Source organism: Protopterus annectens, chromosome 1.part1 (assembly GCF_019279795.1).
Source record: "Protopterus annectens isolate FY-2018-M chromosome 1.part1, PAN1.0, whole genome shotgun sequence".
Lineage (NCBI taxonomy): Eukaryota > Metazoa > Chordata > Ceratodontiformes > Protopteridae > Protopterus > Protopterus annectens.
The window spans coordinates 1,095,181,829-1,095,208,791 of record NC_056726.1 but is presented as its reverse complement, the minus strand read 5'-3'; the positions used below and the strand labels follow the sequence as shown (position 1 = coordinate 1,095,208,791).

The window sequence follows — 26,963 nt, the reverse complement described above, 5'->3', positions numbered from 1 at the left end:
GCCGGGGGACCCACAGCACGCATAACACATAGCACACAAATCCTGTGTGCCAAGCAAGCACAGTCTGTACAGCTATACAACACTCCTGCTACAGTTGTGTTAGGTACTTTTATTGTCCAGTACAGTGAGGTCACGCTCACCAGGCTGGACAAGGTGAAGGTCACAGTGATATGCTCATGGGGCACTATGGTCCACCACATAACACAAGCATACAGGTCAGTCAGATGCATGGACACATATGACTCAGTCATTGTCCATGCCACTACAGCTGACCTGTGATGTCCCTCACTGGAATACATGATAGGGAACATGGAAGGGCTCACTGAGCAAGTGGCACAGGCTGGTAGAACACTGACCTTGGTTGGCATCATACCCTCACCAGGAATGCTGACATGTTACTGAATGGTAATGAATTACTGTAGCTACAACACCCTAGCTGAAAGGTTCTTAGCATGCGGTCACTGCATTGCTATGGAACAGCTTCTTACCACTCCCACAACAGGTGAAAACATGCAGCACCTGTTCATCAACAACATGTAGACTATATGCCCCAGACCAGGTGTGTATCCCTCACTGCTAAGTTGATAGCATCTACATCTCACACTGTATATACACATCCCACATGCAGCACCTGCACAGAAGACCACAGTCATAATGTTACCCAGTGCAAATACCATGTATTCACATGTGGCAGGCATCACACATGGTAACTATTGAAGGTCACAGGTACATATGTGTATTTGGCACACACATACATCACGTGTGCATTGCCATAACTGGTTTAATCGATGTCATGCATTATTGTGAGCAACAACCCACACACATGGGCATTCTGTGTGAGCAAAACACATGTGACATGTCTGGAATCAAAAGTCATAAATAATTGTGCTATTGTTTAGAAAGGGGTATGTGCATCCTGTGGTGTGTTTTCCCAGTTGCCAAAAGGAAGGTTCTTTTCATACACACTTACCCCCCTTCACACACACTTGTCACTTACTGGATTCAAACCCCTATCTCAGTGTGTTATGACACTAGAGACGGATGCATTAGCAGAGCACGCTATTTGCATTACTGGAAGATTTCCTTTCTCCTGATATACTTGTAGGGTGCTGACATCATCAGTGTTTAGAAAGGAGAATGAGCATCCTGTGGTGTGTTTTCCCAGTTGCCAAAAGGGATGTTCCTTTTATACACACTAACCCCCCTTCACACACACTTGCCACATTCAAACCCCTACCTACCTATGTTATGACACTACAGACAGATGCATTAGCATAGCGTGCTATTCGGATTATTGGGAGATTTCCTTTCTCCTGATATACTTATAGGATGCTGACATCATCAGTGTTTAGAAAGGGGAATGAGCATCCTGTGGTGTGTTTTTCCAGTTGCTAAAAGGAACATTTCCCTCACACAGACTTGCACACAGACCAACCCCAATCACCCACACACACACACTCTGGATAAGCTGTCATTCACTAGGGCAAACAGCCTAGTGTTGACCTCTACACCCATATGTTTAATTGTCAAATGCACATTATTTGGTGCTGATAGCAGTGTTTGCAGGTCTTTATTGCCATAACATTTCCTGTTTGTATGAACAACTTGTGTATCTGTGGAAGATGTTTGCATATGGGGGGAATCCACTATATCATGTATGTCTCTGTAGTCATTTAGGTGTGAGCACTGTGCCGATTGCTATAATGCTGTTGGTTCCTGGAATAACACGTACATATACCAGATATGTGTGGCCAAATGCTAAACTGATATTTGGACTAAGTGTGTGAGCATGCCCAGTTCAGCCTTCCCATGGCATGTTGTGTGAAAGATGTCTCATTTCTCAAAGTGTGCGAGCATGCCCAGTGTGAGCTTTCCATATGTTGAACTCTGCAGCCCATCACATTTGTGGATGAGTGTGAACTTCAACAAATATCTCCTGTTTATGGTTGTGTGTTGTGTGTCATGTTGTGTAGTTATTGACCAACTGCTTTTTGTGTGAACACAACAGGGATTATACTGTGCCTGCAGGGTTTGCATGGGATACTTTGCATACAGTTGTCAACATCCGTTCATACTGACCTAACACTGTAGTACTGTATAGTGTACTGGTTCAGTACTTTCACTGTTGTGGACAGTATCCTGGGCTTTAGTCCTATCACTGCTTTACATTTCCATAGTGAGCACAACAGCCTGGTTACGGTCCAGTTGTGCACATTTGACCATGTTGCATTATGTTCAGATATTAACTACTTACAACAGCATCGTCCAACATCAGTAGTGTATTCTACAACATAGGTGTACATTGGCAAACACTACCGATGTGCCCTAGGCCATTTCTAATGCTAGTCAGAGAGTGTGTTTGTCCTTCAACACACATTGTAAGTGGAGTTTGCCATGACATATGTCATGGTTAGTATACTGTGCCTCTGTCTACCCGTGACATAACAGTGATACCCAGGGTAAACCTACCATCTCCCATCCACTCATTAAGATTCCTCTTGAGGAGAATCAATGAGTGACTCTATGGATAACCTGTACTGGGAGTTTACTCATGCGTGGGGGTGGCTTCTGTGTTATGGATAATGCAGTACAGCTTGTCCTATGTATGTCAGTGCTGAGGTTCAGGTCCCTCATGTGCATAGCTCACTGCCATTCAGATTGTACAAGGTGCAGCATGTTCATTGATTCCACCTTGGACATAGCTTTATACATCAGGCACAGCTTGCCTCTGGGTGGCCAGCATGGCAGTGTGTGGAGTTGCAGTCTGTTTAATCAGGCAACACATGACATCTGTTCAAGCTCTTTGATACTCCTGGTGAGGTACTGTTGTGGACTTTACAGTTGATGGAGGTGTCTGCTGAGGTACACCCCACAGGGGCTGTTGTAGTCAATTGTAACGCTGATGAAGGATAACTGCAGACCCACAATGACCTCCCCTTATCTAGATCTCATAACCTGCATGATTAGGTTGGTATATGGATTGTTTCTGTTAACACTACAGCCACATGTTTGTCCAATGCAGGATATCTATCACCTTTTGTCCCCAGGTCTCTCATTACATGTTAAGTATGTAATGGGTTAACACCTATGTGGTAATTGTTGGTCACTTACTGTATATCCACAGGGGTTGACTATACAGTTTCCTCCATTTAACTTGCTGACATGGCTATGGCACCAGTTGTCTGTTTCTATGTGGCCCTTTTGTGGGATGCTTGTGTCAGCTGGAGTGTCAGATATGTTGGGCAGTTTGTAGTCCTCTGCAAACATGTTCAGGCACAGTCCTTCCATGTTGGCCTGTACCTATGGGACATATATACCAAATGAGGAAGGTCCCAGGACCAAGCTTTGTGGGATGCCTGTTATATCTGGTTTGTAGTCTGACATGGCTGCAGCATGTCTGACCATGTCAGTTCTGTCCTTGGTCTGGTTTGCAACCCCTCTAGTGACATAGGGGTGTATATTTAAGCTGGTGAGCATATCTATATTGCACACGTAGGGTATTTTATGGAAGGCTTTGCAAGGTCCAGCTACGCTGTGTGGACCACATTGCCTTCATCAGTGACATTAATGACTGTTTCAAATGAGTCAAACATGTTTAGGGGCAGGGTCTGCACTTAAGAAAGCCACAATGGGTAGGGTCCGGTGTCAGTAGATCCCCAATATCTTTATGTCTGCAGTACATGCTGATCCTTTCCATAGCTGTGCAGACCAAGCTTCTCAGGATTCTGTGGTGGTTATTTTTAGTATCCATTCAGGCAACACCTTTGTTGAGAACGACCACTGCTGTTGTACACTGCTCTTTGGGTACATATCCTGTGGTAAGGCTGACATAATGTCAGGGAAGTAGCAGTCTGCTGTGAAAGATATTTTGCATTATTGGGGGGGGGGGGGTTGCACTGCACCTGTCAGGTTGTATGTTGGCAATAGTTCTGTGTGTTTGGTATGTTGTTTGTAATATTTGTGTAATCCAGAGCACATCTGTGAATTCCCAACATGCTTCCTACCATCAGTTGCAGCAGTCTTGGGATTATCCTTAGTGTCCTGTACAATTTGTATCATCATAGGTTCATAGGTTCATACTAGGCTATCCACCCTAGGGCATTTGTAAGCCTAGCCAGTGTGGCTTTTGCCACCCCTTGCTATGTGAATAGTATGGCCATTAATGATTTACTTAGCTGTGCCTCTGTCTGGACATGACACAGTAAAGACCCCCAGTGTACATCTACAATTATCCATCCATTTTGCAAGATTCCTGTTGAAGAGTGTCAGTGAGGGGCTCTGCCTAACATGTAGTGGGATTCTGTTCCAGGGTGTGGAGAGCCTCTGGGTTATGTATCTGTCCCTCCAGCACATCCTATTTCATTATGTGTTGAGGTTGACATCTCTCACTCACACAGCTTCGATGGCTTTGAGTTTTCTGGGGTGGAGCATGTACATCACTTCTGTGTTGGACATGGACCTGTACAACAGACATACAATGCCTCTGTGTAGGCAGTATGTGACTGCATTCAGCTGTGGTGTCTACATCCAGGCAGCATATGACATATATTTGAGACCCTTTACACCTCTTGGTGAGGTACCTTTGAGGTCTTTCTAACTGCTGCAGGTGCCAGGTAATGTACATCCCAAATGAGGCATTGTACTAGATTATGGGTCTGATAAGAGAACAGTATAGGAGCACAATGACCTCTGTTGACGTAGATGTGTATCCTTTCATGATACGGTGTCCAATATAGACAGTCTTCCTAGCCAAATTGGCAATGTGACTGTCACATAACAGGTTACTGTCCACTTGTGTCACTAGGTCCCTGATTACTCCTTCTATACATAATGGTTTACCACCTATGTGGTAATTTGTGTGTACCTTGTTTTGTATTTGGTGGTACATTCATACTGTCCACTGTCTTCAGGACAGCTGGGTGGGGTTCCTGTGTGTGAGAGTGTGGTCTGTAGCATGCTACCGACTGTACAGCAGTCTTGCCTATGGTTATTTGCACATGGGTGGACTCCAATGACTTAAGCATTGTCATTTAACTGGACGTATGGGTGTCTGTGCTGAATACGGATACTCACCCTCCTTTTATGTTTTGTTCCAGGTTTTGGGGCCATAACACATGATATGTGGTATTACCTGGTAGTGCTGGTGTGCTGTCAGGAGGCTTGCAGCAGGTTTCTATCACTGGACAGACATCGATGTTCTCCATACTGGGGAGGGCCTCAGGAGCATGCATATTGAGGTTTACACATCTGGCATTGATCAGCATTACCCTTCTGTTTCTTTACAGTTATGTTTTCTAGGGTGGTGGGTTAGTCTTTTCGGCCTTGCCTACAGAAGGCTCTATGGAGGTTGCAAAAGCCTTAGGCAATATCCAGACACCCACGGGTAACAGGTGCAAGCCGTCCCTGGAACAGCAGCGTGGCTTGTCAAGCATGACATCCCAAGCAGACCGACATTGGATCCCCTTGGAATGACACCAGTAATTGTGCCACTTGTTAAAGCTGATCATTCTGTGTTTGTACTGTGGCATCATTCATGGTGAGGGTAGGATGCTGCAAATGGTCAGTGTCATACCAGCCTGAAATACGTAATTGGACAGGACAGCTCATCTATGTCTCTTTTCATGTAGTCCATGGAGGTACATCTCAGGTCATTCACAGCAGCGTGGACTATGACTGCACCATATTTGTACTTGCTTTGGGGTGACCTGCATACTTGTGTTATGTGGTGTATTGTAGCAGCCTACAGGCAGCTTACTGTACCCTTTCCCTTTGTCAGTCTGGTGTACGGAACAGCAGCATGTCTCACTATGGAGTCACCTATTACAACTGTATCAGGCATGTTGTTTCTCCTTCTGTCCTGTGACTGTTTGGCACACCAGCTTTGTGTACTATGTGTTACATGTGCTATGTCTGGAGGTTGTTTTATTGGGTGTCTGCTTTGGAGGCTTGTGTTGGTGTTGTGTGTTTGTAATTAGGGCCTCTGGGAATGTTTTTTCTGTGTTTATGTGTTTGGTTTACAGTTGTTGTAGGTCTATGTGGGACTGGGTTTGTGGTGTATGTGGTTACCTTCTCCTCCTGACTAGTTTTGACAGTACTGAGTTGGGGGTGCTGAGGCTCCAGTCTGGCTACCTGGTTGCATCTATCACATATATTTGTATTTATTGGGGTGAGTTGTGGTTGTGTGTGTACTTGGGACAGGTGTCACATTGCATCTGGATTCACAGATTCTACTTGTTGTGCCTAGCCTTACTGGATTGTATGTGTGGACATATTTTATTGCCATACTAGTGATCACTGATTACTTCCCTTTTTTTGTTTGCTCTATCATGTGGTAGCTTCCTCATTCTCTTCAATGGTTTAGTAATTGCTGTAGTCCAGCATGCCAGATTCCTGGGTGTATGGCATCGTGTCTTGTTATTTGTGATTGCAGACTCCAAGCACTCTTGGCTCTGTTCATGGAATGCCTGTATAACATTTTCTGCGGTGTGTCCCATATTCTGAACTTGCACAGGGCCTTTCATGGATTCCACATCGGTTTGTAGGGGTGCAAGCTATGCTTTACACATGTGTTTCACTGTGGTATTCTGGCCAGGGACTGGAGTCGGGATGTGTAATTACAGTGTGATTACTCTATGGTCTGGTCTTACCAGTGAGGGATACACTTCTCATCTTGCCATCCAGTACAGATATTGCTGATTATCACATCCAGTATGCTTACCCCTCTTGTAGAAATGTTACATTTTTCATGTCCATTTTGTTGTATGGATTCTGGGAACTTTTCTCAAACTGTGTCGGTGCTAGTATAATACAAAGAGTATAGTGACAAACTTGTCAAAAGCCGACTTCACACTTATTCAGACTGAGATGGTATCATTTAAGCCCACTGGGCCAGTGAAAACCACAACACACAATGCTGACTCCTTCACAAACGCTTTCTACAGACATCTCCAAGAAAGCATGGACCATGCAATCCCAAATAAAACCAAGACACTCTCCACCAAGGTAAAGTGGCCTGTCTCGTGGACCCCAGCCATAAACGAACTGTATAACAAAAGAAGGAAACTAATGCAAGACAGAGCTAAATCTCCTAAAGGGAAGGCAGCTGTGATCAGCACTAGTAAACAGCTACATTCTCTCAGAAAAACATCCAAGGCCAACTTTGAGAAAAAATTGCCAAAGACAATAAAGATAACCACAATGCCTTCTTCAGTTATGTCAGAAACCTGGGTGGGAACCATCAGATATGCTCAGAGTTGGTACACAATGACAAAACTTTCACTGAACCCACAGATATTGCCAACATTCTGGCAGACAGGTTCAGTGCAATTTTCTACCCTCCTTCACCCCCAAAAGAAGATAGTTATCACAGCTGAATGTAACCTCACTGTCATCTCAGATGTCCAGGTGAGAGCCGCCCTCAACAAAGAAAAAAACACAGCATCAATGGGACCTGATGGTATCCCCAGTTGCGTGCTACGTAAACTCCAAGAGGAGATAAACCCGTATATAACAATGCGATTTAACCTTAGCCTTGCTACAGGATATGTACCTGAACACTGGCGTACAGCAACTGTGTCCCGCTCCACAAAGGAGGTGCCTCCACAGACCCTGGGAACTACCGCCCCATAAGCTTAACCAGCCTTGTCTGCAAAGCTATGGGAAGAATCATTATGGAAATCATTAACGGAGACATTGGTGACCTACAGACTCTTGATCCCACCCATTTCAGCTTTGTAAAGGGCAGATCCTGCCTTTTGAACCTAGTTGACTATTTTGAAACTGTCAATAGGGCCATTGATGAGGGCTAAGCAGTCCACACAGACTACCTGCACTTGGCTAAGGCCTTTGACACAATACCCCACTCAGGCATCATAGACAAGCTCAACAGCTTAAATATAAATCCATATGTCGCAAGATAGGTTGCAAACTGGCTAAAAACAGAACCCATAAAGTCAACATTGCAGGTGCCTTGTCAGATTCAAAGCCAGTCACAAGTGGTGTCCGACAAGGATCTGTCCTGGGACCCCTCTTATTTGGCATTTACTTTTCAGATGTGAAAGCAAACATAGGAGGGTTGTGGGTGACAAAGTTTGCAGATGACTGCAAACTAGGCACCATAGTGAATACATCAGCCAACACACACATCCTACAGAATGCCCTCACAGACACAGATAACTGGTGCCGGAATCATGGCCTGACACTGAATGCCAAGTGATGTGTAGTCATCCCCTTTGGGAGGAACAAAGTACCCACAAACTAACACATAGACAGCAACCCACTGAGCACGGAAAAAGATATCAGAGACTTGGGGAAACAAGTAGCTAGTGACCTCTCGTTTGACACCCATGTTGCCAAAGTGGTTAGAAAAACTTTCTGTCTTGCCCACCTTATCATGAAGGGTTTTCCATCCAGATCAAAGGAGGTCATTGTACCCCTGTACTCCTCCCTTATCAGGCCCATGATTGAATATAAAGCCCCATTTGGTATGTACCTCACCCAGCACTTGCAACAGCTGGAGAGACCCCAAAAGTATGTCACCAAGAGGATCAAGGGTCTACAACATATGTCATATGCTTCCAGACTAAAGATACTCCAGCTCTATTCAGTAGCATCCCGCCTACTTACAGGTGACCTATGTCTGACATACAAGGCCATGTCCAATAAGGATTTGATGAACATGCTCCACCGCAAACAATCCAAATCCAACAGAACCATGAGAGCTAAAGATATGAACCTCAGCACAAACATGAATAGGACATGCTGGAGGGACAGATTCATAACTCAGAGGCTTCCCACACTCTGGAACAGAATCCCAGTTCATGTTAGACAGAGCCCCTCACTGACTCTCTTCAAGATAAATCTGGAGAAGTGGATGTGAGATCGTAGCTTTACCCCAGGGGTCCTCCCTGTGTCACTACTAGACAGAGGCACAGTCAATTAATTCTATTAAGTAGAGGGGTCATCAATGTGTCACTACTAAGTCAGAGGCACAGTATTCAGAATGTATTCTGTACACTTATTACCACTATAAGGGGTGGCAATAGCCACATCACTATGGCTAGGCTTATAAATGCGCTAGGGCAGATAGCCTAGTACTAAACTATGAAACTATTAAACTATGGTGTATGTCTAGGTATTTTCAGTCAAGCAATATAATGTGGTTTGGGGGGCTTGATATCTTCATGTATTCCAACATAGGCCTGGTGCAGTTCCTGCAATTAGGACAGTGGTCTGCAGCAGGCTATATACTGGTAGGCAGTTTTAGCCATTGGTATTTGACCATGGCTAATCCATGCTGCTTCTTGTTGTGGTACCAACATGAGGGTGTGGTTATAGGTTCATAGGTTCATAGGTTCATACTAGGCTATCTGCCCAAGGGCATTTATAAGCCTAGCCCATAGTTATGTGGCTTTCGCCACCCCTTTAGTTTGAATAAAAATTATGCCTATCATTTTGCTGTGCCTCTGTCAAGCAGTGACACTGAAGTAATCCCTGGGGTATATCTGCAATCTCCCATCCATTGGTCAAGATTCCTCTTGAACAAGGCCAGAGAGGTGCTCTGCCTCACATGTACCGGGATTTTGTTCCACAGCATAGGGAGTCTCTGGGTGATGAATCTGTCCCTCCAGCACGTTCTATTTATAACCGTGTCAAGGTTTAAGTCTCCCGCCCTTGTGGTTCTGAGGGATCTAGATTTTTTGAGGTGAAGCATATTCATCAAATCTGGGTTTGACATGGCCTTATATGTCAGGCACAGGTCACCTCTGAGCAAGCAGTATGAGACTGAATAGAGCTGGATTTCTTTCAGTCGGGCAGCATAAGACATATTTTTGAGACCCTTTATCCTTTTGGTGAGGAACTTTTGGGGCCTTTCAAGCTGCAGCAGGTGTCTGTCCAGATACATTCTGAGCGGGGCATTGTAGTCAATCATAGATCTAATGAGTGATGAGTACAGGGGACGATGACCTCCTTGATCTAGATGTGAATCCTTCATGATCAGGTGGGCGATATAGAAGGTTTTCCTAACTACTTTAGCAACATGAGTGTCAAGCAAAAGCTACTGTCAACCTGGGTCCCCAGATCCCTGATGACTTTTTCTGTGCTCAGTGGATTGCCACCTATATGGTAGCTAGGGGTAACCTTGTTTTTCCCGAAGGGTATGACTATGCATTTTTGGCGTTTAACTTCAGGCCATGGCTCTGGCACCAGTTATCCGTTTCTGTGAGGCCCTTCTGGAGGATATCTGTGTCAGATGTGTTTTCGACTATGGCGCCCAGTTTGCAGTCATCTGCAAACTTTGTCAGCCATAACCCTCCTGTGTTTGCTTGTACTTCAGAAAAGTAGATGCCGAACAAGAGTGGACCCAGGACTGAGCCCTGTGGGACACCACTTGTGACAGGCTTTGAGTCTGACATGGCTCCAGCAACTCTGACCCTGTGGGTTCTGTCACTTAGCCAGTTTGCAACCCATCTTGTGATGTATGGGTTTACATTCAAGCTGATGAGTTTTTCGATGATACCTGAGTGGGGTATTGTGTCGAAGGCCTTTGCCAGGTCGAGGTAGGCTGTATGGACTGCCTTTCCTCATCAATGGCCATGGTGACTGTCTCAAAAAGTCAACCAAGTTTAAGAGGCATGATCTGCCTTTGACAAAGCCAAACTGGGTTGGATCCAAAGTCTGCAAGTTCCCTATGTCTTTATTTATGAGTTCCATTATGATCCTCTCCATGGCTTTGCAGATAAGGCTTGTCAAGCTCATGGGCGGTAATTTCCAGGGTCTGTGGAGGCACCGCCCTTATGAAGTGGGACCACAGTCACCGTGCGCCTCCTTGGGTACATATCCTGAGGTGAGGCTAAGATTAAACAGCTGTCCTAACTGTGGGTTTAATTCCTCGTTGAGTTCGTGAAGCACACAGCCGGGGACACCATCCGGTCCCATGGATGCTGTGTTTTTTGCCTTAGTGAGGGCAGTTCTCACCTGGGCGTTGGAGATGTTTGGGGGCTACAATCCTCTGGAATAGATATCTCTCCTTTTGGGGGAGGGAAGTTTGCACTGAACCTGTCAGCCAGTATGTTGGCAATGTGTGTAGGTTCAGTAATTTTCACATCATTTTGAACTAATTCTGAGCATATCTGGGAGTTTCCTCCTAGGTTTCTAACATAGCTAAAGAAGGCCTTATGATTCTCTTTAGAGTCCTTGGCGATTTTTCTCTCAAAATTTGCCTTGGATGATTTTATGAGAGCTCTTAGTTTTTACTTATAATGATCAAAGGTGTCTTACCTTTCAAGGATTTTGCTCTATCTTGTAGTAGCTTCCTCCTTTTGTTGTAGAGCTTGTTTATGGCTGGGGTCCACCAGACTGAACGCTTGCCTTTGGTACAGAGAGTCTTAGTTTTGTTTGGGATTGCCTGATCCACGCAGTCCTGTAGGTGCTGGTAGAAGGCATTTGTAAGTGATTCAGCGGTTTGAGTAATGTTTACCACTGGCTCAGGGGCCTTAAAGGAGACCACACTAGTTTTTAGAAGTGTGAAATCGGCTTTTGAGAAGTTTTTCACTGTGGTCTTTTTTGTTTCAGGTGGGGGCGGGATGAGGACCTCCAGCGAGGTCCTCATTTATTGCTAGTCACCCTAGTTTTGTAGCTTGTTCCATGTTTTCCAGCTGTACAGCACTGTATGAGTTGTGACCTGGTAGTGTTAGGGTGCTGATGTGAGCTTTGACCCAGTTTTCTATTACAGCACTGATATCTACATTCTCCATACTGTGTGTGTTTACACTGCACACATCTTGCTGTTTAGACTTCTGGCATTGGGTAGCATTACATCTATGTTCCTATCACTTGTGGTACCTATGAAGATGGGTTTGTGTTTTGAGAGTTACATATTCAGGGCATGCTGTGGGTACTGATGGCCTTTGCCAGTATCCATGGGGCATGGACTGCTAGGTGCACACCACCCCTAGCAGGTGGTGCATCATGTCATGCTCCGCATTTGATCATCCCATCATCATTTTGTGGTTCATGCTTGGTGAGGGTGGATGTTAGTCGGGGTCCTCAGGTGTGCATATGGTACATGGTGTTACATTACTTAACACACGGCATTCATGCCTCAGGTGGTGCTGCAGGGCTGCCTCTGTCGGATGCACATATCACTGTCCCTGTACATGTGTGTGAGCAGGTCATGTCAATATAGGCATCCATGTTATTATTTGACTGAGTCGGAGGGGGTATCAGTCCCAGTGTCCCTACTGAGCCAGTGTATGTGCTATGCGTTGCCTCTTTGCCAAGGCCAGGGCATACTGGGCACGCCTCCTTCTGCCTACTGGGGCAAGGTCAGGTTGTTCCTCCTCCGAGTCACCTCTGCCTGTGCTGGCCTTGGCAATGGTGGGGGGATGTTTGGCCCGGCCGTATGCTGGTCCTGCTGCAGCTGTTTCCGCAGGATCATATTATGTAGCATAGCACATTTCATGATCATTTGGGAACATGTAGTTGGTGTGTACTGCAAGGCTCCACCAGATGTGTCCAGACACCGGAACCGTGACTTGAGCAGCCCAAACACATGCTCTATGACATTACGTGTTTGTGCGTGTGCCTCATTATGGCGTTCCTGTTCAGGTGTGTGTGCGTTTCTGATGGGTGTCATTAGCCACGGCTCCAGTGCATAACCTGCATCCCCCACTAGGTGACTGTGTGGGAAGTCCCCACTGGCAAATGATTGGTACAGCTGCGTCAGATGCCAGATGTGGAAATCGTGGTAGCTCCCAGGGCAGCCAGCACACACATTCATTATTATGCCCTGGGCATCACACACGACCTGGCAGTTCATGGAGGGGAATCCCTTGCGGTTAATGTAGGCTCTACCCCGCTCACCAGCTGGTGCTTTGATGCGTATGTGCGTGCAGTCTATTGCACCCAGTACCTCAGGGTATCCCGCTATTTGCTGGAAGAGACGCATATTGCTGGCCACAACATCACGGGCATTGGGGAAATATACATGATCACTGACATGTGCTGACATGGCATCCAGGAACTGGTGCAGTACCCTGGAAGCTGATGCCTGTGATATCCCCATCATATCACCAGTTGGTCTCTGGAAGGTACCTGTTGCTAGTATTCTTAAGCCAACGCATACCTTGGTTTCCACTGGGATGGGTTCCCCTCTGTTGGTTCTGTGTGTGAGGCGTGGCCTGCACAGCTCAACAATTTGCTGCAGAAGGTCTCTGTCCACTCTGCAGTGCTCTACTATCTCCAGCTCATGCAACCCATGGTAGGTGACCCTGGGCCTGTATACTCTTCTCCTTCTCCTTAGTCTGGGTTGTCTGTTAGCATCTGCATTGTCACCACCCTCAGCAATTCGCCTATGTCTGATTATAACAGCTATGGCAGCCCCTAGCATTTCTGCTCTGAGTTCAGCTTTTTCAGTTTTCAGTTGTGATAGCTTACTCCTTTCTTGCAGTATCTCTTGAGAGAAACACCCTGCAGTGCTGTTTGAAGTGTTTTAAGTGCTGGGTTGGGCTTCTAGTCTGCCTGTGTAATTGCCTGCTTCCAATTGTTATCACCAATTAACTCCAGCAGTATTCCCTGACAGTTTCCTAGTAATCTGGTTGTTTCCTTTTTCCTCTCTGTTTCCTCAGGGGGAGTAATGTGCACACCAGCATAAGCACGCTCACAGTGGCTTACACGCGCGCACACATTCTTACACAGTTTGGACTTGGCTGATTCATGTTTAAACATGCACACAGCCTTATACATCAGGCAACAGGCTTCCTGATGCTTACATTGCCTTACACACGTGCACGCCAGCGCAAACCGTTTAAAACGGTTTGCAACACGCTCCCACATGGTGAACCTGCCTTACACGCGGGCACACGTGCGCATGCACGTATATCAAGAAACTTTGAGTGTAGGGATAGTGTACACCCTCTATTTCTTGACTTTCCTAGTGTTCTGTTGGGACACACCTCTCTCCCTGATGTCTGTCTGTCATCTGTCACGTTACACTGCCCTCCAATGTGATACATTTATTTCTATCGTCCCCCCCCGTGATGTCACCTACCTCTTACTCTATTCCTCCCCCTTCTGTAACTCTTACACTACTCAGACAGTGCTCATTAGCTATGTGGAAGTGTGATTCAGTATTATAACCCTCATTTACATAGGATTGCCTAGTAATGCTTAGTTACATCTCTTACACTGAGCTTCCCCCCCTTGGCAACCACTACACGGTGGCCATATTGTTTTTGGTCTGCTGGTCCCTGCATTGTCATTCCATGTACTACATAAAACCCACAATTGTGGGCTTATAAGCTTCGGTTTTCACTTTTAGGCAGCGCACCCCGTTTGCACGGGTGTGCGCTGCAGTTAAACATCAAAATCCCCCGAAAAAAAAAAATTGTTTTTAAATAATTTTGCATCAGTTTTTAATGCCAATGGCCACATATTTGGCCATTGGCATGCTAGATGACACATATGCAGCCTTTATTTGGAGCTGACATAGCTCTGTTGTGGATTTTGCAGAAATGTACTCAGTTGTCAGCTGAGTACATTTCTGCAGCTAAAACGTCCGTTACACGGACTGGTTTGGGCTTCCTGGATCGCTCAAATACCTCATTTGCATATCTTTCTGCTGCAAATGAGGTATTGAGCATTTCCACGCCCAGTCCGTGTAAGAGACGTGTTAGCTGTCTCTTACACGGAGGTTTGGGCTGTTCCTGGATCGGGAGGCTTACACGGAGGCTTACACTACTCTTGAACTCCATGTACGCCTTCGTGAATCCTGCCCTATGTCTTCATGTATTAAAAGGACCAAACTAAATACATATTTAAATTATTAATAATTATAAAAATGCATTTATTTTAAAATTTTACAGATACAAACTACTAAATAAGTCTTAACTTTAAAATGCAGTTAATACTTGTGTTTTTCCCAAGACCTGGGTGCTGGCCCATATCTAATTTCAGCTGTCACATTAACTGTTTATTTTCAAATTCATAATCTCCCCTTGAAGAAATGTTTGTGCACTATCAATTATTGTAAATACAAAACTTTTAAGAGACGTATATATGACAGAATATATTTATTCAAACCATTTTCATCATCTTCACTCAAAAAAAAATAAATGCTCACAGATGTGTAAAATCAGTTCATTGAAGTTTCCTACATAAAAATAGCAACGTATTAAGCATACTGCCACATGCACAATAATGTGGCTAGGATTTAGAGCATTTTTCACCCCAGTGCTTATTAAACAGTGTGGGTTAGTGCATTATTCTGACAGTGAAAAATTTTTATTTAAAGGCTGCACAGAGAAAGATGTCATTAATCGCTCATTACAATGTTTCTGCCTTGAGCACTGATCAGTCAGACCTGATGGTGCTGGTGTTCTCCTTAGCAGCCCGTGTTGAGTGTTAATAAACCTATGCCTACACACACACACACACACACACACACACACACACACACACACACACACAAAATTCCCCACTTTTCATACTTTAACCACTGAGATGCACACATGCACGTTTGAGCACAGACACGTGTGCATGCGCTCGCACGCACACATACCCATACACACATATACACACTCCCACACCAACACACACATACACACACACACACACACACACACACACACACACACACACACACACACACACACACACACACACTAATCTTTACATCATCAACCAGCCATACTGTAACCAGGCCTTGCTAATGAGATATTTCTCAACACGGATTTATTACAGGATCAGTATTTTTCTCTTTTGCTTTATTTGATTGACCTATAATTGGTAGCCATTGCAGGTAGAGAGATGAAGCCTCATACATAATTTTATTCTTTAAAATCTGATATTTGTTAACCGCGTTGGTCCAACTGAGCCAGGAGACCATTTTCAGTGGAGACCCAAGGAGAAAACGTCCAGGTACATAAACAATAATATTGCTTAGTAAATATATACAAACATAGATTAAACACATCTTGGTTCAGTTATGTAACAAAGGAAAATATATGTCTGTCAAACAATACAATGACGCCGAAAAAAAAAAAAACATAATGATAGCACGACATAAAAGAAAAGAGAGGCCATGGAACTCTTTCTACTAGATCTGCTTAGGACTTGGTTCAGGGGGTAGATTACAGGGGCATATCCTGAGGTGGATTAGGTTTTGTTTGAGTGAGTTTTTAAATTTGTAAGTCTGGGGTATGCTTCTTAGGTTCAAGGGAAGCTTGTTCCATAGGGAGGCAGGAGAGTAGCTGTACAAAATTTGTCCTTCAGATTTATACGGTTTATGAATGTCTAGTAGGCATTGAGCCGAGCTCCTAAGAGGTTGGAGGGGGGGTATACAGTGAGACTAGAGAGGGAATTCTTGGACAATAGGTGGGTTTATTGATAATGGAGTGGATTATGAGAAGTTGGATAAGTTTGAGGTGGTTAAGAAACTCAAGCCAGTTAAGTGACTTGAGGGCCAAACAGTGAAACATTTTTGCTGGGACATTGGTAGCAAATCTGGCCACTTTGTTATAGGTGGATTCAAGTTTGGAAAGGGGAGTAGATGGGAGGTTAGTAACGATTTGTGAGGTATAGAGGAGGTTGGGAAGGAGGTAGGCATTGGCTAGTGTTATTCTAGATTCTGGGGAGAGGAATTTTGTTTCAGTAAAGAAGGCCTAGCTTTTGATGGGTTTTCTTAATGCTATGATGGATGTGAAGGTCGAGTTTCAGCTGGTTGTCTATGATTACTCCAAGTAGCTTAATTTGGTTTTCTGAAGAAATTATGGTGTTGTTGAGATAAGACATGGAGAAAGAGGATTTAAGAGGGTTGAGTGATTTTGGAAGAAGGAGTAGGAGGTTTGTTTTTTGGGGGTTGAGTATGAGCTGGTGTCTTGCTAGCCAGGTTTCTGTGAGGTTGAAGGATGTTTGTGTGTGGGTTAGAAGGTCAGTTAGGTTACTGATTATGGAGCTAATGGTAGAGTCATCAGCGTACTGTATGTGGGATGACTGGGGAAAGAATGTGTGGAGTTCATTGGTAAAGATGTTAAAGAAGAGAGTTCCAAGGATGGAGCCTTGTGGGACACCTGTTTGATGGGTAGAAACAGGGAGAGAGCAGATAGCCAATTGACAGATTGGTGCCAGTTTGAAAGCTAGCTGATAAACCAGGATAAAGTAGCTGTGGAAAGGTTAAGTTGAGAGAGTTTTGATAGGAGGATAGGGTGATAGACAGTGTCAAAGGCTTTGGACAGATCTACGAATAGGCAGGATACAAGTTTGTTGTGATCCCTGGTTAGGGAAATGGTGTTGGTAAAGGAGATGAGTGTAGTGGAGGCGCTGTGGTGTGGGTGAAAGCCATGCTGGGGAGGTGATCAGGTTACCTTGTAAGAGGTGGAACATGATTTGTTTGTGTATGCAGTGTTCTAGAATTTTGGAGAGGGGAGAAAGTATTGCAAGTGGTCAAAAGTTAGAGAGTTCTGAGGAATTGCCACCTTTGTGTATGGATATGGTGTAGAATTTTTTCCAAAGAGTTGGAACAGTTGATTCAGCAATGGAGCAGTTTATTAGGATGGAAACGGGGTATGTTAGAGATGTAGCAGCAAGTTTTAGGAAGAACAATGACAAGTTGTCTGCTGATGGGGAGCTGGGTTTGAGCTTGAGGAGGAGCTTCTTAATGTAGCTTATAGGGACTAGTTTTAGAGAAAGGGGGAGTTATTGTGTGGGGGAGTTGTAGGTGGTGAGGGAGGGGAAGGAGACAAGTTTGTTTAAATTTACTTATGGTGTCAATACAGTAGGAGTTAAAGATGCTTGAAGTTTTGACAGGTGAGTTGTTGGGGCAGGGGTTGAGTGTGGATGGATTTCCTGGGTAGAGGATTTGATTGATAGTGTTCCAGAACTTTTTAGGGTTTCTGGATTGAATGGTCTGGGGTTGATGGTAGAAATTCTTTTTATCATAGCTAATGTGTTTTTAGTGAGGTTACGGAGTTCCATATAGCTCTGGAAGTGGGAGGGTGATTTAGTCTTGGAACAAAGTTTCCAAGCAGAGTCTCTTTTTTGAATAAGTGTCAAAGTTGAGTGTGTGAGCCAGGGTGAGTTGTGGAATTTGATTCTAACAGTACATGGAGGGAAGGGAGTTGAGTATTAAGGAAGGTGGAGTTAAAGAATGAAACAGCAGCATCAAGAGACAGAGTTAGGAGGGTGTACCGGTCTATTTCAGAAAGTTATTGAATGTATCAGGGTTGAAAGTGGACAATTTCCAGAATTCTTTGAATTTATGCGGTTTGGGAATGTGGGGGACAGTTGGAGAGTACATATTGGGCAGTGATCGCTGATGTCAGGTAGAGTTTCAGTTTGAAGATATTGGTTGGGATTGGTTACACGAATCCAGCCAACTTAACTCTATGGATGGGAATAGAACATTTACCCCAGGACTATCCCCTGTACTAGTAATGGACAGATTCAGCCCCTAAATTGTCATTTGGGGTAATGTCTAATCAACCATGGGATGGGTAAGGGCAAGCTGTAATGAAATAGGATAGGTTAGTTCAAGCACAAAAAAGAGAAATTGGTTCGGCTTAAAATGGCCTGCTAGGGTGGCTATCCTATTAGTTACAGATGAACCTACATATAACACATCTCAGCAAGACACAGGCAGCATTACATGATAAACTGATGTGATTATTTACCTGTGCCATCTTTTTTCTCAGACATTAGTAATCGCATCGATTCGCACACATTGAGCAGTATCTGCATCCCACGTAGACTGGTGCTCAGCCTTTGTGAAATGTCATTTTCTGACAGTGACGTATTCTCTTCTTGAAGTAGATCAAACACTCCCAGATCACATGCCGTGAATAAAGCCTGCAATTAAAAGTGATTTTTTATTGTCTTCCTTACAAATGTCACATTTCATTCAGTCTTAATTAGAAAACAGAAGCTTAGGTTTATAGACAATTAACATAGCTAAGTATTGGGCTAGCTGCCCTTGGAGGCCATTTGAAGCTTAGCCAATTTCACTCAAAGGTGAAAATCAAACTCAGTACTTTGTGTTTGGGAAGTAAAGAACTTAACCATCATGCCAACTCCCATTTCCAAAGATGAGAGCATTAGCAATGTTTTCTCCTATCCTCTACTATTATAGGCCAGACAATGCAGCACCATTTAACTCAAGTGTCTGTTTACTGGGAATCCACCACTGTTTACTCGCCATATCTCCCTCATTGTCAAAAACACATTATATTGCAATTTCTTAGTCAGGGTATACTTACTCTGTTACCTACATTGACCCTGGACACAGCTTAATGCTTTTTCTCCCTCTTTATGATTATTAACTCCTCTCTCACACTGACGCAGGATAGATGACACCGGACTGCCTGTCCAGATGTTTACTTATCCGGTGTTCCTATGTCCCATGATAAAGGAGGATGGAGTGTCTCAGTGCTTACTTACAGTCTGTCTTGCATCATCCTGGAACACATGATGCTATATGGTTTCTGTCAGTCTTGGCACATTACTCTGCAGTGTGTCTTGTCATGTTTATTTACAGTGTCCCCTTACACTGACCTAAGATGTGTTTGCTTGTTTTCCTCATACTGACCCATGACACATGACACGCTATGATACATTGTTTCACTCTAACCTACCTCATACTCACGCTATGATACATTGTTTCACTCTAACCTACCTCATGCTTACACTATGATACATTGTTTCACTCTAACCTACCTCATACTCACACTATGATACATTGTTTTACTCTAATCTACCTCATACTCACACTGTTATACATTGTTTTACTCTAATCTACCTCATACTCATCTTATTAGCCTACCCACACCTTACTAAACCCAACCCCTTCACTACTTCACCTATTACCAAAAGAAATATGATTATAATGTAAGCCTCTGCATCCATCCAATGGAGTCTGCATGCCCTCCCTGCATTTGTGTGTGTTTCCTCTCGGTGCTCCGCTTTTCTCCCACGTTACGAAGATATGTGCATGGAGCATTTCTCCTCGGCCCGTCTCTGTAAATTGGCTTTGTTCCAAGTCAGACTTTCCTGATTAACAAATAATAAATAAATAAATAAAAATAAATTATAGTCCCCTCAATTATGTAAAAATCAATACACAAACTCCATTAAATCTAAAACTGCTGCATACTTCCAAAAAAGGTTCAAAGCTGTTCCAAAAAAAGTAAAATAGTGCATCCACATAAGTAGAATGCTTGTTACAGATGCAGCAAACAGATGCTACAGTTTATATCTTGCTTGCAAGGAGCTTTATAGTGCTCAAGTTGTAGTGAAGAATAAATACAACTTTTTTCATTGGATCATAGGAGGTTACTAGGCTAATGACCCTGAGGCCCTTACAAGCCTAACCAAGAGTTTATCCCCAAAAAGAAATCTTAGTCAGCACCTGTTGCCTCTATCAGTGAGAGACACAGGTGGAACCCCTGGGACAAATTTGTGGTTTCCCATCCACTCATCAAGGTTGCGCTTGAAGAGGGTCAGTGAGGTGCTCTGTTTGACATGTATGGGAAGTCTGTTCCAGAGACTGGGCAGCCTCTGGGAGACACACCTGTCTCTCCAGCAGGTTTTGTTGATGTCACATGTTAGATTCAGGACTTTTGATTGGGTAATGTATGAGGAGTTATACTTACGGATATGGAGCATCTCTAGTAGGGCGGGTCCGATATCGCCTTGTAGGTGAGACACAGATCACCTCTGAGCCATCTGTACGATAATGAATAGAGTGTTAGTGATTTTAGCCTGTCTGCATAGGACAGGTGTTGCACGCCATGGATTCTCTCTGTGAGGTATTTCAGTGCCCTTTCCAGTTGGTGCAGAATTTTGGAGAGGTACATACGAAATGGGGCATTATACTCAAGTATTGGTCTAATGAGAAAGGAGTATAGAGAGGTAATAACCTCCTTTTTTATGTAGCAAGAAGTTGCTATAGTTTAGACAAAAGGCAGAGTGTTACAGTGCTCAGGTTAGACTGCAAATGCAATACCAGCTTTTAACAAAAGACTGTGATTGAGTGTTTGTGACCCCTCAACATTTTGTGCCCAGGGCAGCTGACTGGTCAAGTTTCCCGTTTGAGATTATGCCTTCTAGTATAAACCTTTTCAGTTCTCCTAACTTATCAGAGGTCCCATTAGAATCAACCTGAAAAATAGTAAACCTCTCTGACATGTATTATTACTATGTATTATTGACAAGTCACTCCAACAATATAAGCTCCCATGGCACACAAGCACACATGGTAACCACCTGCCCATATATGCCACAAGAGAAAGTCATATGTTCATAGGTTCATAGGTTCATAGGTTCATACTAGGCTATCTGCCCGAGGGCATTTACAAGCCTAGCCCATCGTTTTGTGGCTTCGCCACCCCTTTAGTATGGGGAACTATACCCATTATTTTGCTGTGCCTCTGTCGAGCAGTGACACTGAGGTAATCCCTGGGGTATATCTGTGATCTCCCATCCATTGGTCAAGATTTCTCTTGAACAAGGCCAGCGAGGTGCTCTGCCTCACATGTACCGGGATTTTGTTCCACAGCATAGGGAGTCTTTGGGTGATGAATCTATCCCTCCAGCACGTCCTATTAATAGCCGTGTCAAGGTTTAAGTCTCCGCCCTTGTGGCTCTGATGGATCTAGATTTTTGAGGTGAAGCATATTCATCAAATCTGGGTTTGACATGGCCTTGTATGTTAGGCAAAGGTCACCTCTGAGCAAGCGATGGCGACTGAATAGAGCTGGAGTTCTTTCAGTCGGGCAGCATAGGACAGATTTTGAGACCCTTTATCCTTTTGGTGAGGAACTTTTGTGGCCTCTCCAGCTGCTGCAAGTGTCGGGTCAGATACATTCCGAATGGGGCATTGTACTCAATCATTGGTCTGATGAGTGATGAGTAAAGGGAGACTATGACCTCCCTTGATTTAGATGAGAATCCCTTCATGATAAGGTGGGCAATGTAGAAGGTCTTCCTAACTACTTTAGCTACATGGGTGTCGAATGACAGACTACTATCAACCTGGGTCCCCAGGTCCCTGATAACTTCTTCTGTGCTCAGTGGATTGCCACCTATTTGGTAGCTAGGGTAACCTTGTTTTTCCCGAAGGGTATGACTATGCATTTTGGCATTTAACTTTAGGCCGTGGCTCTGGCACCAGTTATCCGCTTCTGTGAGACCCTTCTGAAGGATATCTGTATCAGATGTGTTTTCTACTATGGCCCAGTTTGCAGTCATCTGCAAACTTTGTCAGCCATAACCCTCCTGTGTTTGCTTGTACTTGGAAAAGTAGATGCCAAACAAGAGTGGGCCCAGGACTGAGCCCTGTGGGACACCACTTGTGACAGGCTTTGAGTCTGACATGGCGCCAGCAACTCTGACCCTGTGGGTTCTGTCACTCAGCCAGTTTGCAACCCATCTTGTGATGTATGGGTTGACATTTAAGCTGATGAGTTTTCAATGATACCCGAGTGGGGTATTGTATCAAGGCCTTAGCCAGATCGAGGTAGGCTGTATGGACTGCCTTTCCCTCATCAATGGCTTTGGTGACTGTTTCAAACAGTCAACCAAGTTTAAAAGGCATGATCTGCCTTTGACAAAGCCAAACTGGGTTGGATCCAAAGTCTGCAAATTCCTATGTCTTTATTTATGAGGTCCATTATGATCCTCTCCATGGCTTTGCAGATAAGGCTTGTCAAGCTAATGGGCGGTAATTTCCAGGGTCGGTGGAGGCACCGCCTTTGTGAAGTGGTACCACAGTTGCAGTCGCCACTCCTGGCGTATCCAGAGGTAAGACTTTGATTAAACAGCTGTCCTAGCTGTGGGTTTAATTCCTCATTGAGTTCATGGAGCACACAGCCGGGGACACCATCAGGTCCCATGGATGCTGTGTTTTTTGCTTTGGAGAGAGCAGTTCTCACTTGGGCACTGGAGATGTTTGGGGGGCTGCAATCGTTTGGTATAGACATCTCTCCTTTTGGGGGGGGGAGAAGTTTGCACTGAACCTGTCAGCCAGTATGTTGGCAATGTCTGTAGGATCAGTAATCTTCACATCATTTTGAACTAGCTCTGAGCATATCTGGGAGTTTCCTCCCAGGTTTCTAACATAGCTAAAGAAGGCCTTATGATTGTCTTTTGTGTCTTTAGCTATTTTTCTCTCGAAATTTGCTTTGGATGATTTTATGAGAGCTCTTAGTTTTTTACTTATAGTGATCAAGGGTGTCTTACCTTTTAAGGATTTTGCTCTATCTTGTAGTAGCTTCCTCCTTTTGTTGTAGAGTTTGTTTATGGCTGGGGTCCACCAGACTGGACGCTTGCCTTTGGTACAAACAGTCTTTGTTTTGCTTGGGATTGCCTTATCCATGCAGTCCTGCAGGTGCTGGTAGAAGGCATTTGTAAGTGATTCAGCGGCTTGAGTACTGTTTTCCGCCTTTCGGGGCCTTAAAGGAGACCACAGTAGTCTTTAGAAGTGTGAAGTCGGCTTTGAGAAGTTCTTTACTGTGGTCTTTTTTATTTCAGGTGGGGGTGGGATGAGGACCTCCAGCGAGATTAGTTTGTGGTCTGATCTCACCAGTGAGGGTACACCTCGGTGTTGAACATTGTGCTCCCATGTTCGTGATGATGAGATCAAGTATGTTATCTCCTCTTGTGGGGATGGTGACTAGTTGTTCCATGGCATTTGAGTTTATGAATTCCAGGAACTTTTGGGCTAGGGTGTTTGGGCTTGAGTAGTGTTCCCAGTCTATATTAGGGTAATTGAAGTCACCTAGTATGATGGTGTTTGGTGATACATTTATCCCCTCTAGTGTTTTCAGGAAGGCCATGTGAGGTTCCTGAGTTTGTGAGGGTGGCCTGTAACATGCTACAATTTGCAGAGCAGTCTTGCCTATGGTTAGTTGCACCTGGATGGTCTCCGATGCATCGTGCGTTGCCACCAGCCTTGAGGTGTGGATTTCCTTGATGAATATGGATACCCCCCTCCTTTCTTGGTATTGTCCAGATTTTGGGGCCGGAACGCATGATATGAGGTAAAACCTGATAGCGCTGGGGTGCTCTCAGGAGCCTTGAACCAGGTTTCTGTCACAGCACAGACATCGATGTTCTCCATACTGAGAAGGGCCTCGAGTGCGTGCATTTTGAGATTTAGACTTCTGGCATTGAGCAGCATTACCCTTAGTTTTTCCTTTTTGTGTTCTAGGGTGGTAGGTTTAGAATTTGAGCCTTGCCTAAAAAGGCACTATGGGGTGGCAAGAGCCTTTGCCAATATCCGGAATCCCAGGGTGACAGGTGCAAGCCGTCCCTTGCGAAGCAGCGTGGCTTGTCCAGCATGTCATCCCAGGCAGACAGACACTGGATCCCCTTTGAATGACACCAGTGTTTAAGCCAATTGTTAAAGCTGATCATCTTATCTCTGTATTGTGGCATCATTCTTGGTGAAGGTAGGATACTGCTCAAGGTCAGGGTCATACCTGCCTGGGCTACATAATCAGAGAGCTCCTCAATGTCTCTTTTCATGTAGTCCAAGGAGGTACGTCTCAAGTCGTTTACACCAGCGTGGACAATGACTGAGTCATATTTGTACCTGCTGTTGAGAGACCTGAGTGCTTGCGTTATGTGGCGGATTCTAGCGCCCGACAGGCAGCTTACTGTGACCTTCTCCTTACTCAGTCTGGTGGCGGGGCGTCAGTGTGTCTGACTATGGAGTCACCAATGACTAGTGTGTCTGGCATTGTGTTTGGCCTTAAGGGCTGTGACTGTTTGACACTCTGACTGTGAGGTCTATGTGTTGCAGGTGTTGTGTTCTGAGGTGGTGGTTGTTTGGGTGTCTGCTTTGGTGGCCTCTGCTGTTTTGGTAGATTTTTGATCAGAGCCTCCGAGTATGTCTTTGTGTGTTTATGTGTATGATTTGAGGTTGTAATGGTACTATGTGAGACTGGGTCTATAGTGTGTGTGGTAACCTTCTCCTCCTGACTGGTCTTGCCAGTCCTATGTTGAGAGAGCTCAGCCTCCAGTTTGGCCGTATAGTTGCATCTCTCGCATGTATTTGTGTTTTGTGGGAGGAGGAGAGGGTTGTCTGTGTACATGAGGCAATTGTAACATTGCCTCAATATTCCCAGGTTCACCAGCTGAGCAGGAGAGGACACTAGCAACTGATCCCTCGACATGCTAGAAGGAATAGACAAAAAAACTTTAAAAAGATTCCGGGGGACGTGGGTGACCGAGAAATGGGGTTGCCTTTTGGGGTACTATCTATGACAAGAGTGCCGTATCAAGGTAATAAGTACTGTAGGAGCAAGTGCTACGTTTAACAGATAGAGAATAGTCTACTTGGAGTCAAGTAGAGATGATCTTTTAATTATAGGATAAGCTGATTAGATCAGTAGTATAGTTCGAGGAAGGTAGTTTTAAGGAAAATTTGAAGAGTGGACTTTAGGTAGCCGAATAGTTCAAACCCGCTAAACCGCTGCCGCCCTAGTGTCAAAGGGTAGCACCTCCGCGCTAAAGCGGGCTAAATCGCTAATCTTGCGCTAAAGCGTCTTTATAGCAGGGGCTGGAAAAGACAGGAAATTACCCAAAATGGCCAATAAACTACAAGTTACTGCCTTAAACCACTCCTCTGAGGACAAATGAAGGAGTTATGGAAATGACCCCTAGTGGCCAATAAAACTACAGTTTCAAGTCAGTAACCACCTCTCCGGGGCAGGGAAGCTGCTCAATGTTAGTCACTGCCACTGATGAACACAGAGACCCTCCTTCAGCCCAAGCAAAATGGCCTCACAGAAACTTTCAAACAGTTCAGGAACAGCAAGCCTGTAACTGAACTTTTTAACTCTCAGAAAAGTAGGAAAAAGCAAGATTTTTTTTTTTTTGTTTTTACAGAGATAGCAGAGGTTCACAAGTAATATCAAGTTATAACAGTGCAGTAAATGACCCCACACAAGAGTGCTAGGTCAAGGACAGAAAATATGCAAGTTTTAAGAAAAAACGATTTAAAATTAAGTGCAAACAGGAAATTCAGCAAACAGCTTTTGGTTGTGCTCTAAATACAGCTACTAATACAGAAATCAAGTTTAACAAGCCAGAAAATGCTCAAGCTAGGCAGCTATGCAGAAAAACTTAGCAAATAAACAGAGAAAAAATACTTAAAATCTCAAAAGTGGCTCCCTTCTTCTCTCAGCGTTTTTTCCTCTTGGAGGGTGCTTCACCAACAGCCAACAAGCCTGAAAAGACGCTCAAACCACGAGGCAACTAGGTTTTAAGAGAGGAAGATGAAGGAGTTATGGAAATGACCCCTAGTGGCCAATAAAACTACAGTTTCAAGTCAGTAACCACCTCTCCGGGGGGCAGGGAAGCTGCTCAATGTTAGTCACTGCCACTGATGAACACAGAAACCCTCCTTCAGCCCAAGCAAAAATGGCCTCACAGAAACTTTCAAACAGTTCAGGAACAGCAAGCCTGTAACTGAACTTTTTTAACTCTCAGAAAAGTAGGAAAAAAGCAAGATTTTTTTTTTTGTTTTTGTTTTTTACAGAGATAGCAGAGGTTCACAAGTAATATCAAGTTGTGAACGTCAGGGAGCACACAAAGTCATATTTACTTCAGGAAGCACACAAAGTCATACTTACGTCAGGGAGCACACAAAGTCATACTTATGTTAAGGAGCACACAAAGTCATACATACGTCAGGGAGTACACAAAGTCATACTTATGTCAGGAAGCACACAAAGTCATACGTCAGGGAGCACACAAAGTCATACATATGTCAGGGAGCACACAAAGTCTTACGTATGTCAGGGAGCACACAAAGTAATACGTATGTCAGGGAGCACACAAAGTCATACACGTACATCCTCATGCAGCAGAAAAGTACAGTTTTGTACCTACCATAAATGTAGATGTTCGAGTGGAGATACAGCTGCAGTCCTTACATATGGGTTGTCCTGCCATCAGGCAATCCCTCG

General features: G+C 44.4%; 1 protein-coding gene across 1 annotated transcript in view; it reads right to left on the bottom strand.

The window, feature by feature from the left end:
- Window positions 1-26,963, bottom strand: part of LOC122815442 (acetylserotonin O-methyltransferase-like) — a 951,227-nt gene that overhangs the window by 842,240 nt on the left and 82,024 nt on the right. Inside the window, exon 3 of the mRNA XM_044087939.1 lies at window positions 18,669-18,843. Within this exon, the coding sequence (XP_043943874.1) occupies window positions 18,669-18,843 (175 nt within the window). The remainder of the gene's footprint in view (window positions 1-18,668; window positions 18,844-26,963) is intronic.